General features: G+C 32.3%; 1 protein-coding gene across 1 annotated transcript; it reads left to right on the forward strand.

The window, feature by feature from the left end:
* Positions 1-7,086: 7,086 nt before the first annotated feature.
* Positions 7,087-16,767, forward strand: LOC105619745 (the record flags this gene model as incomplete). Its single annotated transcript, XM_012201263.1, has 2 exons — positions 7,087-7,373; positions 16,701-16,767. Coding segments are annotated over exons 1-2 (354 nt in total), but the record flags the coding sequence as incomplete, so codon positions are not given.
* Positions 16,768-17,082: the final 315 nt, after the last annotated feature.

Raw genomic sequence — 17,082 nt, forward strand, 5'->3', positions numbered from 1 at the left:
GGAGAAAAACGCGACGGGAAGTCGCTGAAGGATTCTTGCAATTACGGGAGTTTTAGCGGCACGAGTAGTGCGACTCGAAGTATGCGCTCGCGGGACGCATAGTAGTCGGGCACATATTTGAACACGGGGTGAAATGAGAGAGCTGCTCGGGAGAATATTTCCCACCGAATTCCACGTTTCACGCGTTTACGTCGTCGTCGACATATTACTTCGGCGACGTAAATTAAAAACTTCGTTTCCGCACGCCACTTCGGTTACTCGCTTTTCTTTGATCCGCTGAGCGTGCGGGTTTTTTTCATGGTTTTCGCGGTTTTTTTTTTGTTAACTACTGCCTACAACGAGAACGCAATATGATATTTCGGTGAAAAAAGATAATCAGTAATTCCAGAAGAATTTTACAATTCCTGTTGCAAAACTCTTCTAGGAATAATATTGTGCAAAGAAACATGTAGCTTTATGCTTATAAAAGCGCCACAGATTTCATACATTATCCTTATTTTCTATACTTTGTATAGATACTAATTTTGTATAATTTATTAGCTGTGATAAAAATTATAAAGTAAACAATATCCTGTTATTAATTTCAAAATGAGATCGGTTTCTTTATGTCTAATACCTTAAGCTAATGTTTCCAATCTCTAAACCTTATATGGTTATGTTTTAATAATTAATTTTTTTTAATTTATGCAAAAGATGATAAAATACAAAATATATCGCTTCAAAGTTATGTAGCTTATCTGCAAGTCGAAACTAGCACAACGTTGTTTCGCCATAGATATTAGATATATACTGCAATAACTTTGCAGTCAGGTCATGTATATATGCATATTTAAAAGCCAGCATTATATACTGCTCTTTTAAAATAATAAATTATGTTTATTGTATACATGTAATTCATATTTTTCATAAAGATAATATTCTAAAGAAATAGCAACAAGTAAACAATTCTAAAGTTCTATGAGATTTTCTGAAGATTTTGCATACATATAAGGTAACAATTTTATATTCAATGTGCACAAGTCAATTTTCAATTTCATTCGGTATCTAATTAATTCAATCGATTTTCCATCAATTGTCAATTTTGCACAGTTAAAGATAGTATTCGCGCGGAATAAATTCGCACGATATGTCAGTCACAACATCTTCATACGCGTCGGAAGATCTATGCGTTTCGCTCTCATGTCCGGCATGCATGGGTTCTTATCATTGTCACTTTCCGGCCGAGCGACCGACTTTCTCCCCTGCTGGTAGCTACTCGCTCACCCCCTTGGTAGACCCATCGACGTACCCCTTTAGCGCGCCGCGCCGGCCGGATCCGCAGCGTGGCGCGGCATCACCACCGGTGCAGCACATGCGCGCGTCCCCCATCGTCGTATATCTATAAGGGTAGCTACCCTCGACGAGGCCGGTCAGTTCTCGCCCGTCCGGGGAATCGGGCCGCCGTCCGCGAGATTGTGTTCTCACCTTCGTTTCGGTCTTCATCGTCCACTCGATAAAGCACAAACGCGAATTGTTTCACCGACGGGAAATAAACGCCACAATGCTGGCCTCAATCTGAAAATTCATTCCTCGGGAGTGCAGCTCACGCAATACGAAAACGCTGTAGGGTGTCGTATGCCAGTCGAGGATTGTGTACCGGTCTCGCTGGCATCACTGATGGGTAAAAGTGTCCTCGTCGAGGGAAGAGGTGACGATACACAGTAAGGATCTCATACTAAGAGAAAACGCGGTCAAGTTAAACCTTATTTATCCAAGAAGTCGCTTCAGGCGATAAAATTTCAGTAAAGGTGTGATGTCAGATATCGCGTATACAACCATACATATGTGTTCGATCAGATGACGAGAGAGTTGATTAATGCAAATGAAATATGTGTCGGTCCAATTGTTTTGCATCGACGATGCTGGACAACTTGAACGACAATTCCATTGCGTATCGTTTAGCAATATTGATTTTAATTAAATCGATATGATCAATTTTATTAATTACCGCTTCATCAATTATTTTTTTAGCAATACAGAATAATAACTTTGTTTGAGAATAGTTAACACCAGCAATATCGCGCATTAATAACGTAATTGTATTGTATCTATCAACGTTGATCAAATAACTGCAGCAATATGTGACAATATCAGTAACGGCATATTGCATGAGCGTATTGATGGCGATGACGTTGGCTAACACAAGTGGAATGTGTAGCGATTTAATAGTCACATGTTATCCGGCAATACGTTGGTCGAGGCACCAAAATTCTACGGCAATCACTTGCCAATTCGTTTGTCAGCAATATGGGGCAATATAGAATGAGAAGTACGAGTTCGACGAACGAACGGAGTTACTCGACGGTGGGCGGAATGTGCACAAATTTAATTGTTTTATACTGCTAGTGTTGACCAACCGAAATCCTATAGCGATACGAGTGAGTGCCGTATAGATAAATTTGGTTAAAATCAACAGGATGTGTACAGATATAATTCTTGTATATCGGAAATAATGATCGAATGATGAAATAATCGAATTTGTTACAACAAATCATTGCAAGTTTCGACGATTTGTTGATGATACACATAGTACCTAAATGAATTTAACAATCATATAACTAAGAAGTGCTACGTTTTATTTTATTATTACTTTCTAATAGTAGACTAAAAATAATGACCAATCGATACATTAACTACAAACTATTTTCGTAAGTTTATTAGAATCTATAGAGTTCTATACAGTTTCATTGGTTCTAAGAATCAATGAAAAATGAAACGATTTATTTTAATGAAATATCTTAATTACAATTAACGTTTGAAAAAACAATGCTGCAATGATCAGTTGTCGAATTCGTAGCGATACGAAATAAATATGAAGAATTAATAATTATCGAAAAAACTTGAGTTAAATTTGATCATTAAAAAAAATTTTTTGAAAGTTAAAAAAAACAATTTTTTTTAATAAGAACGATAAGACATTTTATAGTGTGATAATTAAAATAAAATAATTAATAACACCCTCTCATTTATTCGAAATACATTCCTACAATGTTTGACAGCAACGATATTATAACATTAATCATATTAGTGTATTTAACAGTGTAATCGTGAGAATTTTAATTAAAATTACAAGCATATTTAATTAACCGATCATGATTCGATTATTAATGCGGATATATATCATAAATAGATTACGCGAGTAAAATTTATTTTAATTCTAAAACTTTATTTTATTTTTAATAAAAAATGTATTTTAATAAAAAATTTCTACTTTTAAATATAATACTTTTATATATAATTTTTTAATAAAATAACTTGAATAGTATAGTATTTTTGCTAAGATAAATGAAACTCAAAATGTTCAAAACAAGCTTTGCTTATCATGCAGTAAGAAGGAATATCTTTAGCCTGAATGACTTGTCTTTGAGCTAAGAGCACTGCAATTAGATGGAAAGTTTGATATCGGACGACTTCAGAGCAATCATATACGATTGCTCTCTGAACTTCAGAAATACGATATCATTACAATATAATTTCCGACAAATCCTGACGAGAATACGCGGAACTTATTTCTATACTTTGTGACCTCATTATTCGAATCGTAATTAAAACAGTGAAAAAGAGAAAACGTGACAAACGCTCATAAACGCAAACGATAAAAATATATCTACAAAATTAATTAATATCTGTAATTGCGATTGGTTTTATATAAAGCGATTAATGTTTATATTTAATTCAAACGTTTGATTATATTGCTATATATAATCATATTTTTTGCTGTTTTATAATATTTGTATCAGTAATTGTTGTGTATATTCTCATCAAAAAGGAATCAAACTCATTTAAAAACTCGCCTTAAATTCTCAACTTTTCTAACATATAAATAATACAGCGTCTGCTATGCTCGAACACTTTATTTAAACATTTGCTCGCAAAATTGTTGATACCAAGCAACTGAGTTTAATTAACACGTTTTCCGTATTCGTCGCAGAAGACTTCTGTAATTTCGCCGGAATAGGATTCCCTGCGAAGGGATTCTCCTCAGGTGTAATCGAGTGTGGCGCATCTCCGTTTCTAGAACGGTCTCCGGAGAGATTATGAATTAGCGAGCGTGTTTGCCGAGACAATCTCGGACTCGTAGACGTTAGTTGGCGATATCCCACACGCGTCTCTTAGATTCTAGTTCATCGTATTTAGCTAATGTCAAATGAATTATTCCGCATGAGAGCACAATGGATTCGTTGCTTATTGTGCACTATTGTGCGGTATTACAAATTGCCAAGTGTATACATATAAATTTTTTATATTTCACATTAATCCTCTCATCGAGAACCTCATATGAACACGTTAAAATTTTCCTCGTGTAATAGTTAATTTGGCCAACTAACTCAGAGAATTTTTTTCAATGAATGTTATATTGGCTGCTATTCTATTTTTAGATTTTTCTATTAAAAATTAAAAGTTTTTAAAAATAAAATTAATTTGAAAAATATTTAAAAAATCATTTGTCACGCAGTTTTTACAATGTTTTAATTTGTTTTTAATTCATTAGAAAGACATTAATTTCTAATGGGGTTTAAAAGTTTTGATAAAACTAAAATGGATTCGAGAAGTCGAAAGAAAAGAATTAAAGAAACAGAAATTTAAGAAAGACAAAACAATTTTAACAAGTAGTTTGTTATCCACAAACGCAAAAACTCATTGTGTTGCAAAGAGGGAATCGGGTATCGAAAATATCAATTCGATAGCTCGAAACCCGATGCTAGTATTGCAAGTATATTGTAATTGTATATCTATATTGTAATTGTACATTGTGTGTTTAGAATGGAATAGAATACTGTCGAAGCTTCTCTTGAAATAACATTCTCTAAAGAATTGTAGAAATAGTTGCAGAATATATACAATATAAGATCTTCTCTATAATTATTAATCCAGATTAATTATTAATAACAGATAATTTAAAATAAAGTTAATATTTTCTAAATAAACAAACTGACAAAAAGTTTAATATTTCTAACAACTATTAGTATTTAAAACATTAAACATTTTGTAATTAAATTTCAAGTTAAATTTTTGTTAAAGTCTATTCGAAAAATTGAATCTCTCTATTATATTTATATTAACTCTTTGTCAACTTTTTTTATTTTGAAGGAAGTGTTTCGACATTGAATTTATCAAGAGTAATAAGCCTTCATTTTACAAAAATTAATAATTGTAAAAGATTGTAATTTCAAATGTTTCGCGGTTAATTTCGAATCTAGTCGAATTCTTATATTAGTATCATGAATTCTAGAGATTCCTCTACCGGTACAAAAGCGTTTGATTAATGTTGAACGCGCGTGTGATAAATGATCGACGTCTTGGCGAAGAGGAAGATGATGGAGAATCATTGGCCTAGTGCTCTCTAGCGGCTCGTCGCTATGGTTTGATCGAAGGGGTATTTTCTTCCCCTCATACACGCGGAAGCTTCTTTCAGAAGATAAACCACTCTCTTTCAGCTTCCATGCCGCCCTCAGGGCGCGGCCAAAGGGGCACGAAAGTTTCTCCGGAAGATTCACAAAAGATTTTTTGACTGCGTCGCGACGTAATCCGAACAAGGCCAACGTACCGTTTAGAAAATTTATAAGAAACTAACGAAGAAGTTCTCTCTGGAAACTCTCGAGATATCCGAAAATGCGATCTCATTCATTTAGAGAATAGAGTCTGAATATAATTCAAAGAAGGAGAAATAATGGGATAAAGAAATAAAATTCTCGATTTAATTTAAATACCTTGAAAATAATAGAGAGCTTAATATATTAAATAATAGTAATATATAAAATAACAGTTTAATATTATAGAATTAATCTTAGACAATCTATTCAAATAAATATAAAACTTATTGAATTCTTATTACTAGTTTTAATTTGAAAGATGCTTTAACTCAAACAAATAATGGAAATAAATTAATATTATATATTAAAAATTTTGAAAAAATAATTTGTCCGATTCAATTGAATTACAACTAAAAAAATAGACTCAAATTAATTAATTCAAAAATATCCGAAAATAAAATAAACTGTATAGAACTGTGATAACAAATTATATTTTACGAAATCCTTTGAGTTTAATTTCACATTGCCATTCATGCTGTTAATTAAATCGTTCTCGCTTTTTGTTATATAAATAATTAAAAATTGGACTTCTTGAAGATAACTTATTGAATGTGATGCATCGCGTCAAATCGTTAGCGTGCCTGACACATGTACGAGCCTTATAATCCTGGAGCTCGCAGCAAAACTAGGTCGAACTTTCACATAGGAGGAAATTAGGGACGAGTTTCCGCGTGCATCATTTCTGTCGAGATAGAGAGAGGAAGGGGAATCGATCGCAGAATTATTAGGTAATTACCATGGTGCGGCGAGAATAATTCCAGAATCGATTACGACATAATCGGGAGATGGGTTAGAAGCAAAAAGATCTGCCAAACAATCAGTATTTTCAAACTCTTCCTTTGTAGAAATTAAATGCCAATTCGTTTAATATTAGATTGCTCACGTATATTTATATTTATATATATTTATATGTATTTATATAGCTCATGTATATTTTTGAGTGAGAACTGAATAAGATTATGAAGAATTGAAAATAGAAAGCAGGAACTATTAGAACTGTTCTCTTTCAATTTTAATGAATTTTAAATTAAGTAAACATTAAAGAAAGATATCGAATAATATTTGTATTACAGGATAGAAATAATTCTGTTATGCACGAAATTGTCAGGGAAATTTCATCAGGAAAGTTCCACGCTAAGAAAGACTTCGCGGATGAGTAAAGCTATGCCATAGATACACTTCGCTGCACATATTTATTATAATATTTCAAAAGTAATAGCAGTCCTCGGAATATGAAAAATCAGAATATGAAATAAATTTTGCAGAAAATCGAGAACGTATCATTACAACGAGGAAGGCTTTATATGAGACAATCTTACGATCCCGTCAACCCTTAATGTCTCCATCGTGAGCCGTCGACAGCTGCTCTACGCGCGAAGACGCGGTCCTACGGGACTCGGAATCAACGTAGTGTGAACGAGAGAACGGGTGGATAAAGATAAGGCTAAAGACGATGGGAGTGCCGGACGTGGAGCAGGCCAAGAAGCGACTTCAGGATATACTGAGGCGAGCGCAGAAGCTTGAGATACCGACACAAGAGGTGATCTCGACGAGAACTGCGCGTAAATTGCTCGCCAGAACGCGCAATGTCCTGGCATGGACTATCTGGATCGGAGTGTTCGTCGTCCTGCTCATTGGCGTTGTCTACGCTCGTTGGCCTACACGACAGGACGTGGAGACCGTCAGGACCGTGCTGAGGCGAACAGTTAGTATCAATATATTATTAAATAATATCACGTCGTAACAAACATCCTTACGTTCATCTTTCACAAATAAAAAATTGACTTTAAAAGGTCTATAGATAGGTCTTTTTCAAGAAACACAATTCATACAACGTAATACAATATGAATGATATCCCCTCTTCTAATCGTCCCTCGTCATCGATTTCTAAACTGGTGATATTCTTCGCGAGGAAAAGAGTTGAATTTTTCAATTCGCATAAAATTTTCTCAAACGCGAATTTCGTTTACATACGAAGGAAAAATAAAGCTTCCTTCTTGGAATTGAAAATTTTCTTCTTGCTTCTATACCCGTACCCTGTGTCTTCTGTTGTCTTATGACGAGCTTACACATCTTTTCTATACTGCAGAAAACATGTCAATGGCTTTGACTTTCTGACAAATATTCGCTGGTCATATACACGTACCATATTTTTTTCTGTAAAAAATATTTTATCATATTGACATGTAAGGTATTCAAAAAATTTTAGTTACACTAAATGCGTTAAAGTTAAACTCACATTTCATCGCTCAATGTTTATTTCTATTTAAATTCTTGTTTAAAATAATTCACATTTGATTGAAAATATATCAACTAAATAGTAACGTATCAATTGTTAATTTTATTTTTAGCACCTCATTTAAGCAAAATTTATATATGTTTCTTTTATATCAAAAAATAAGTTTTAATTAAGTGACACTTAAAGAGAAAAAATTTAGACTTTTCTATTCGTTTTTTAAAGAATACCGAGTGTTATTTCATTCGCTTTCTGTGAACAGACGATTGACAGTTATAGCAATTTTATATCTTTTTTCTGATTCTGGAATATAAATTTTAATAATATTAATATTAATAACTAAATTAGTTCTTTGATTTCTAAATAGCCAAAAAATGTTAAGAGAATAAAATATGATGTATCTATTATAATATTAATCGATGACATCTTTGTATATCAACCAATATATCTATTTTTTTATTTAATTCTAAACATTTCAACAAATAACTAATATAATATCGTTGATTACACTATTTGAATTTCGCTGATTTTGGAAAGTTGACCAATTAAACTCGCAGCAGTCACATGCTGGTATGGTCGATAACGCCGATCACGATGAAGGAGAGAGAACGTTAGAGGTACTAAAATAAAATCGCTCGACCAGTGATATTTATTAGATGGCATCGGCGACGGTTACGGCCGATAAACGGCGCAGACCGCGGCATGGAAAATTCACCTCGTAAATGGAAGCGTGCAAACAATAGTTATCGGATAAGCGTTTTCGCGGGATAAAAGCTAATCGGTCGCGGCATTCTACAATATATGCCTGCCGATTCACGATTTTCTCTCGGACCATCGCCATCGTCATCGCATCGATTATTCGGAAGGGATCTGTGAGACAGAATTCTGTGCGTTATTATGAAGTATATCAAGAGAGTAAACATTTAAAGATTACGATGCACAAAAATTATTTATATGTTTGTAAATATAAATGTGATTGATAATATGCCAAGAATCGCCTCAAACCGAATTTCAAGAGGCGTTTATAATTTGTTTATTAAGTAGTCAATTCGAATGTTTTGTGCGAACAAGTAAATATTCGATTTTTAACACATTCCTTTTATGCTTATTCAATGAGACTCGGTCAAAAAGTGGCTTCATTGCTCGCTTCGATCGTATTCCCGATAAATTTCAATATTACTGATGTTCGATCGTGCAAAATCGTACCAAAGGAGTATCAGCGTTAAAAGGACTAAAAAAAAGACCAACGAAACAGCCTAAATGAAAGAGATTGCAAGTTCAAAGAGAGCTATCGCATGTGATCCATTGAAAATGTACACACATATATACTAACGCACGCGCGGACGTGTGTGGCGATTGATCAGTAAAATCATTTCATCGGTCTCGTCAAATTCGAATTGCATTTCATTGCAGGATACGTTACGATATTTTCGAAATGGCCCCTCTCAAAATTATGCGCTATTACATATAATATAACACGATTTTTGTCAGAACTAGCAAATCGATATGTCTTTTGGAAAACCGTGTACATTGATAAAAATTAATGGATGCATAAAAATATATATAATATACAGCTAAAAAATATGGAAATATAGATGGATACGAAGTAAGTAAAAGAATTAAAAGGTCTTTTTTAACGTTCTTTAAAAGAGTTCAATACTGAAATCAATATATCATGGAATAGTGAGCGTGATATTTTACGTGTATCGCTGTAGCAAATTAAACAAAAATTATTGGTCGCAAAAACTAAATATTTCGGTTTTGGTTTAAAAAAACAAAAAGATACACGTGCTGCGTACACCTTTTTGTTTGAAACAAACGCCGTCGGCATTGTTCGTAATTATTTCAAAACGGTTGCAGCTGCATGTTTCAATTTACGCTTCAGTATCTTCGTTTTTTGTCATGTGTTTTTTTCTGATTGTCGCTGTGTTTATTATTTCTTCCCTTTTCCCAGGCAATGCCAAATATGCTCTGCCAACAGAGTACTTTTCTCCGCGTGTTTGTTAATTAAATGAGAAGACCGAAGTTAAAAGTCGAGTATATTAACAGAACGAAATAATGTGAGATAACAACGAGCATATGTAGGATATCTAAAAAAAAATCGTAATATTTTCTATTATTCAAAAAAAGTTTGAATTAATTAAAGAATTCATAATGGAACATATTCAAAATTAGCTTATAATTTTCACAGCAGCTTTTTTCATTTTTTATTCTCATATTATATTTAATTTGTTTAATATTTAAAACTTATTTCAAATAATTTAATATCTAGAGAAAATTCTACATCTAATTATAGATATATAAATTAGAATATATATGTATATTAAGAAAGAAAGCGAATTATTACACTCCGATAATAAAAGAAAGAGCATTTTACATCATTGTACATTGTTTATATCTTTTAATTTCCTAGCTTACCTCAAAATAACGAACCGATTTCTCAGTTGTTCTTTCATTCGCTATTGAAGTCTGATAATTCGCTCTCTTCCAGCTTTTTTCCGTGCTCCATAGCACGCCGTGAATCGAGACATCGAAAAGCGACTAGAGAGCCCAGCGGGCCCACTCGAGGTGCTCAATTTCCATGGAAATAGCATCGAAACAGCACGATTTCCTGTACTTTCCCGCTACCACTGTTCCCGTCACGTTCTTCTCACTTTCACGCATACGTACACGAATTTACGCAGATCCGTTTCCTTCTCATTCAGAGAAGCTTTTGATTCAGTCGATTACTAAGATTACTTCACCTGTTTTTCGTTAGAAAAAGAAAATAGAGAAAAAAATTGGGATTCCAAATGCGGAATAAAGAAGTCTATGTGTTTCGCACTTGTGTATATCATATTCATGTTGAAAAACGACATTCCACTGCAAGTCTCAACTAACAAAAACGAACGTCATCCGTTGATAAAATCTCGTTTAAATGTATCTTCAAAATCGAATTTTTCAAAATCAATACTGAAAAGATGACAAAAGATGCTAGCTAAAAGCTTAACATTGTTACGAATTATTTTAAATTTCTTGAGAGAGTAAGATTTTCTAAGATCATTCTAAATCTTTAAAAGTCAATTTTCTTAATATATATCGAATTTGATATTTAATATATTCATCACATACATTAAACTCTTTTTTACTTCTTCATTAATTGTCTAATGATCTTATATTTCTAAATCTTATACATTTCTAAATCATGATATCAACAAAAATAAATATAATATGTATATCTATTTTTCACATTTATATTATATAACTGATCGAAAAACTAATGATCATAAATCTAATTTATATTTTTAATTTATATTTTTGTTATATCGATTGTTAATATAGCAGTTAAGCAACTATTTTTCTGTTAGAAATGTACCGCTTTTTTAATTTATAATTTTATTTTATTTAAAACATTATTATCTAATATTACATATACAACATAGAATTTAAAAATTAAAAACTTTTCTATAGCATGTGATGCGATTTCTATTCAATGTAACATTTTGAGGATAGCCGATAGATAAGTGATTTTTGCTCATAAATAACTGCTATAAGATTCATTTATGAAAAAGGGTGCAAAAGGATGCATATATAGAGTCAATAAACACGTATAGATAGTCGTTGCTTACTGTCGAAGAATGTTAAACTACTTTTCTGCGGAGCTCTTTTCTGTAAGAAAGAGCGGTAAAGTTGGAAAGAATCTCGAAGGAATTTTAATATCCACGTAGAGTGTTTCATCCGCGGACGCTCCGTATGCGCTTGCTAAATTAAAAAATGCCCCGTTAAACAGTAAGTAGTTGAAAAAGTACGTAGGGCATAGAGAGCGCTAACGAGGTCTACAAAGTATGCATAAAAGAAGCGATAAGAATCCCGTCTCGGGATTAAACGGAGTTGTTTACTCCCTGGTCGCTTCTATTGAAAGAAAAAGGATCGGAAAATGAAACTTTATATTCTCATACTTTCATATAATCAAAAAATGATATTAATCGGTGCGAAAAGAGAGCGATAAGATGAATGAAGAGAGAGAGAGAGAGAGAGAGAGAGAAGGGCGGGGGGGAGGAGAAGTAGATAGAGTTGTTAAAAATGATATTAATCGGTGCGAAAAGAGAGTGATAAGATGAATGAAAAGAAAGAGAGAGACGGAGAGAGAAGAAGGGTAGATAAGGTTGTTAACCCTCTATAAATATTTTTTAATAAAAAGTTCTAATTGAAATTGAAATAATAACTGATGTTTGTCTGCAATTAATGAAAGACGGAGTGGAAAAACAGATTTACTCTTTCAAATACATAATAAACAAAGAAATTATTTTTCTTCGAAGATGTCAATTATAATATAATTAGTAATTAGTAATAAATATGCAATATTAAGAAGGTATGTAATACGTTTGGGAATCAACAATAAGCTATTTTATTTTAAGAAAAAAATGTTCAATTTTTTCTTGTTAAAAATAATGTAATGACAGATAATTTTATAATTATCAAGAAATAAGAAAATATGAAAAAAAGAAAAATAAAAATAGTAGAAATATATTAATAATGAAAAGTAATTATTCATTTTCGTTTCTTTTTTCTATTATATTTTCATGTCACTTTCGATCTTATTTTTTGCTATATTCTTCGGAATTTTATTCTTAAGACGGGACATCTAATCAATAATTAAGGATAGATCGGCAATAAATTGGTCAAAACAATCAATGAAAAGTGACGCTTCGTGAATAACAACGATTCCCTTCATCGCGAATTGCAAAATTACATTTTCACTCAACAGCGCGTCCGTTTTGTAACAATCGCAATTATTTGCCCTGACGCGCGTGACGGTGGTACGTTCTGCGCGATTATTTACATCGTGTGACGTATCGTGTGCGTGTGATTGCAGTCGTCTCATGCATTTGCAGCTCAGTATCGACCATGTAGCTCCGAGAGCCCTGGTCGTCGAAATTATTAATGGGACATTAATTAAACCAATAAATAATTTCACAAATATAACATTCTATTTTTGCATGTGCGTGAAAAAATATAATTATAAAAATTTCATACCATGTTACAGACTTTTTAATCCTATATTTTCTAATAATTTAATTAAATGTAATTTTATTCCATTCATACTGTAAGATGCAGTGATAATGATTCCTACACAAATCACGAGTGAACATAACAGAAAAATTGATTTGACATATGTTTTTACACATTTATAAATTCAGAAATTGATAATTTGCGAAATTAAAGCTAATATGAATAGTATCTACTATTCATTAAATAATACTGTTCAACACCCAAATTCTAAAACACCAAAGTACATATACTTCACAAAGATTTCTTTGCGTTGATTGTCAGAATTTACATAGCACAAGATTTTTAGTAAATTAGGGTGAAATTATCCAAAAATCAATTATTATTACATCCAATTTATCAAAAATCCTGCTGTATTACACAAATTTTAATGATCGTGTCATGTTCAGCGCAAAAAATGTACGGAGTATGTATTATGGTACTTCGAAGAAAAAAAAGTTTCCTATCGAACAGTGTAATTCTTGATACATTTTTTTTTCTACCTTAATCATTTTTTTCATTAGGAACTTATTTGCCAACAAACAAAAGAAATTATTTTAAGTAATAATAAATATATTAATAAGAAAAGAATGTTTGTCCTCAAATGTTAATAATTTCGATTCTCAAGAGGAATTGGAGCAATCAACATTTTTCTTCATAATAGAAGACGCAATTATTCGTAACTGTGTGCACATTGTACACAATAGTCGACCGCTATCGTGCAGCAGTTTACAACGGATTGTATTATATCTATTGATGCTTGACCATATAGATCGCATTTCCATTGCACAGTTAAAGACGTATTTACCAAAGAACTGAAACCGACACAATTCCACAGCGAATCTTCGATGCTATGGAAATATTAAAATAATCGTTATTTCATGATAATAAAAACATGATGATAAATTTTCTGAAATTTTCAATTTACACCTATTTATCTCATATTTTTTTATATAAAATATTCTGGAAATTAATGTAGAAAGAAAGTATGTAATGTCTTCCCAAAATAAATTTCTTTTTTCTTAACAAAAACTAAAAAAAATCACTTTTTTATCATTTCCCGACATTAGACTACACAAGTTGGAAATCTTTGAAATAAATCGTTATACATGTACACATGCGTGGTATTTTATATTGGTTCAATGCAGGTTCCAAGTAAAATATTCTGTAGCAACAAGTGAGAAACGCCGACAAAAATAAGACATCGTTGACAATGAATAACTAGACTTTATTGAAAGCCTTAGTGGTCTTACCTTTTGCGACAAATTATGGACGTATAGCGCTATTGTGCTATAAATATTATGATACCGAGAGTGCATAAAGCACATTTCCGACTTTAAGCGAGCCGATACTTTATACTTTACACGACATGCATAATAATACATATCTTACGTTATCGACAAAATCTGTTATTGTAACAATAAATATTAAAACAAAAATAATAGGAAAATACCATAGAATGCATACGTCGCTCATTTATTACAATTCAAAAAACATTTTCCAGAAAATAAGTTTGAATATTTTAAATTATTAAAATTATAATATTAATTCTAAACTCAGGATTGCCACAGAAAATGAATTTTGAAATTCCCTGACTTTTCCAGATGAAAATAGAAAATTTTCCATGAGTAATATGAAATATGTAAATTTGTACATTTAGACTCAAGGATTATAGGAAAGCTAGTCTATATTATTAAAAACAACGTAAAAAAAGCTTAGTAACATAAAAAATACAATTTTGGGTGCAAATTCAAGTCACAGCATAAAATAAATTAGTTTTGGATAAAAAAGGATGTAGTTACGACAAAAAAGAGGGATCAAATAAAAATACTGAATAAGATATAAATTTTAATTATTTTATTAAAATCGTTTAAAATGCACAAGTTTTGAACGTATTTGACTATAAACATCAGATATAATATTTAAAAAAATTCTAACAATTATTTGGAATAGGAACAGTTTCAGGGAATTGTGAACAATTTCAAAATTCCAGATTTTTTTACATTTTTCCCTGACTTTTCCCAGTTTCTATGACCAATTTCAATTTCCCTAACTTTTTCTGGTTTTCCCGGTTTTTCCAAATCTGTAACAATCCTGAAAATGCAATTTTGTTGTAATATTCATAAAGAGATAAAAAATAACATTTGTTAAAAGCACGTTTTTCTTTCTTTCTTTATGTTTTCGTTCTTTTTCGCAAACATCTAAAAAAATGACAATTTCTAAACTATGTCGTTACTGCAACAAACAAGTATTATCAGCACACATTGAAAAATGTCAATTATATTAATCAGTTCTTCAATAGATTTTCCTAAAGCCGTCCGAATGTTTTCATCTAATTGTGTTATCATAAAAACTATAAGAAAACACATATATGAACAAGATCCGAAGATAGATCGGCATCAGAACAGGCAGCGGTAAAGGAGTTGAATAGCTGGAGATTTTAATTAGGATAACCCGCGACTATACACTCCCGAATATTACATTAGCATGAGCCTCGCCATGGTGCTCAAGGGAAACCCTTTAAATAAACATCTCAAAAAACCTTCTTTCGCCGACGGAAACTAAAAGATAAGAGCTGGAGAAGGGGCAGTGAGATGGGCACCGTAAGCGAAAAGGGTAGAGAGCAACGCAAATAGCCTTTTCAGAGATGCGGTAGCTCGGTCACACACGACCTCCAATCCACGTTCCGACGATCGGGGTGATGTTTACCGTTCACCGACTTGTTCCAACCACCTATCCTCTTGTTTGGTTTCGCGGCTAAACTGATGGAAATAACCTTGGTCGCACTGGACCCCAAAATACAGTGGTACTCCAAAAGCATTTCCGGATTATCGTTCCACGCGATGTGTTTACTTGCGATCTACGTTCTTCTGTTTTTACAACTGAACGCTGGAGAAATGACGTAACCAACTTTTTTCGAGAGAAGTTGAAAATTCTATAAAAAATACAGTCGTTTAAGGAACAATTTAGATCGTTTAGAAGAGGTTCAGAAGAGTTTAACGCATCGGTGATTCGGACATTTTTGGAAGTTTATCGGATTTAATTTTCTCGAAATTCGTTCATTCGTTAATTAACTCAAGATTAAATTAGAAAAACTTAATCAAAAATTAAATGGATTAATTTGCTTTACTTCTTGAAAAAGCGTTGCATCATTATCAGAGTGAACCCTTCAACTCGACTTCTTTCAGATCAAGAACAAGAGAAAATATAAAATCGTATAACTGTCGCGCGGAGAGAAAATAATTTTTTGCGTAAATACCGTGCTCGTAGCGCAAATACTCACGGCTTAATTACGCGTGAGATTGCCTCGTTTCAGCATGCATGATCCCCACATGAACGTATATATGTTACGCGACGTTATCAGTCATTCTACCATACAACTATCGCACGCGTACACAACGCATTCGCCTATCTGCATGCACGAAGTCATTTCCTTTAATGTCGCATAACTGTTTATATCGTTAACGACTGAAGTTACACGATATTGTCTCATACAGACACGTATACTTTGCCATGAATGATGAGGTTACCGCAAACTCGATAGTTGCAAAAGTGGAAAGAGAGTTTATCATTTATATCCTGTATATTTTAACTGGCCTTGATATCTCATTCATCTTGTTTAACATGACGAGATATATACATTACGCTAGCAAAAAAAAAATTATTGCATTAAACTGCATTTTTTACGTAATTTTACATCAACTTTGCTTTAACGAAATTGTATTTCATATTTTATTATTAATAAGATTTAATTTTAAAAATTTGTTCAATTTGTATCCTTAATATTGTAGTTGTGAATTAGATTTGTAAATATTTATTTATTTCATTTTTCAAAAATCTATTTCTATATCTCTTTTTCTGTTTCTGCTAATATTTTTTACATTTTCAAATAGATATTACAAAACTATCTACATAATATTTTTTGTCACTCAAAGAGCAAAAGCAAGAAAATACAGAGAAAATTCACCTTCTATTTTCCCTATTATCCGTTCCATACTTCTTTTATATCTACTTCTTTACTGTACAAAGATAGAATTTCGTAATTGAATAATAACATCACAGACTGTAATTCTTTCATAGTTGCCAAGAGAAACCAAGAAAATTTTCGGCGGTTTCAACAAAGCTCAACGTTCATTGTTACTATACTAGAACTGAAAAATAATACACCAATGTATGCACGCGCG

Source organism: Atta cephalotes, assembly GCF_000143395.1.
Source record: "Atta cephalotes unplaced genomic scaffold scaffold00022, whole genome shotgun sequence".
NCBI lineage: Eukaryota > Metazoa > Arthropoda > Insecta > Hymenoptera > Formicidae > Atta > Atta cephalotes.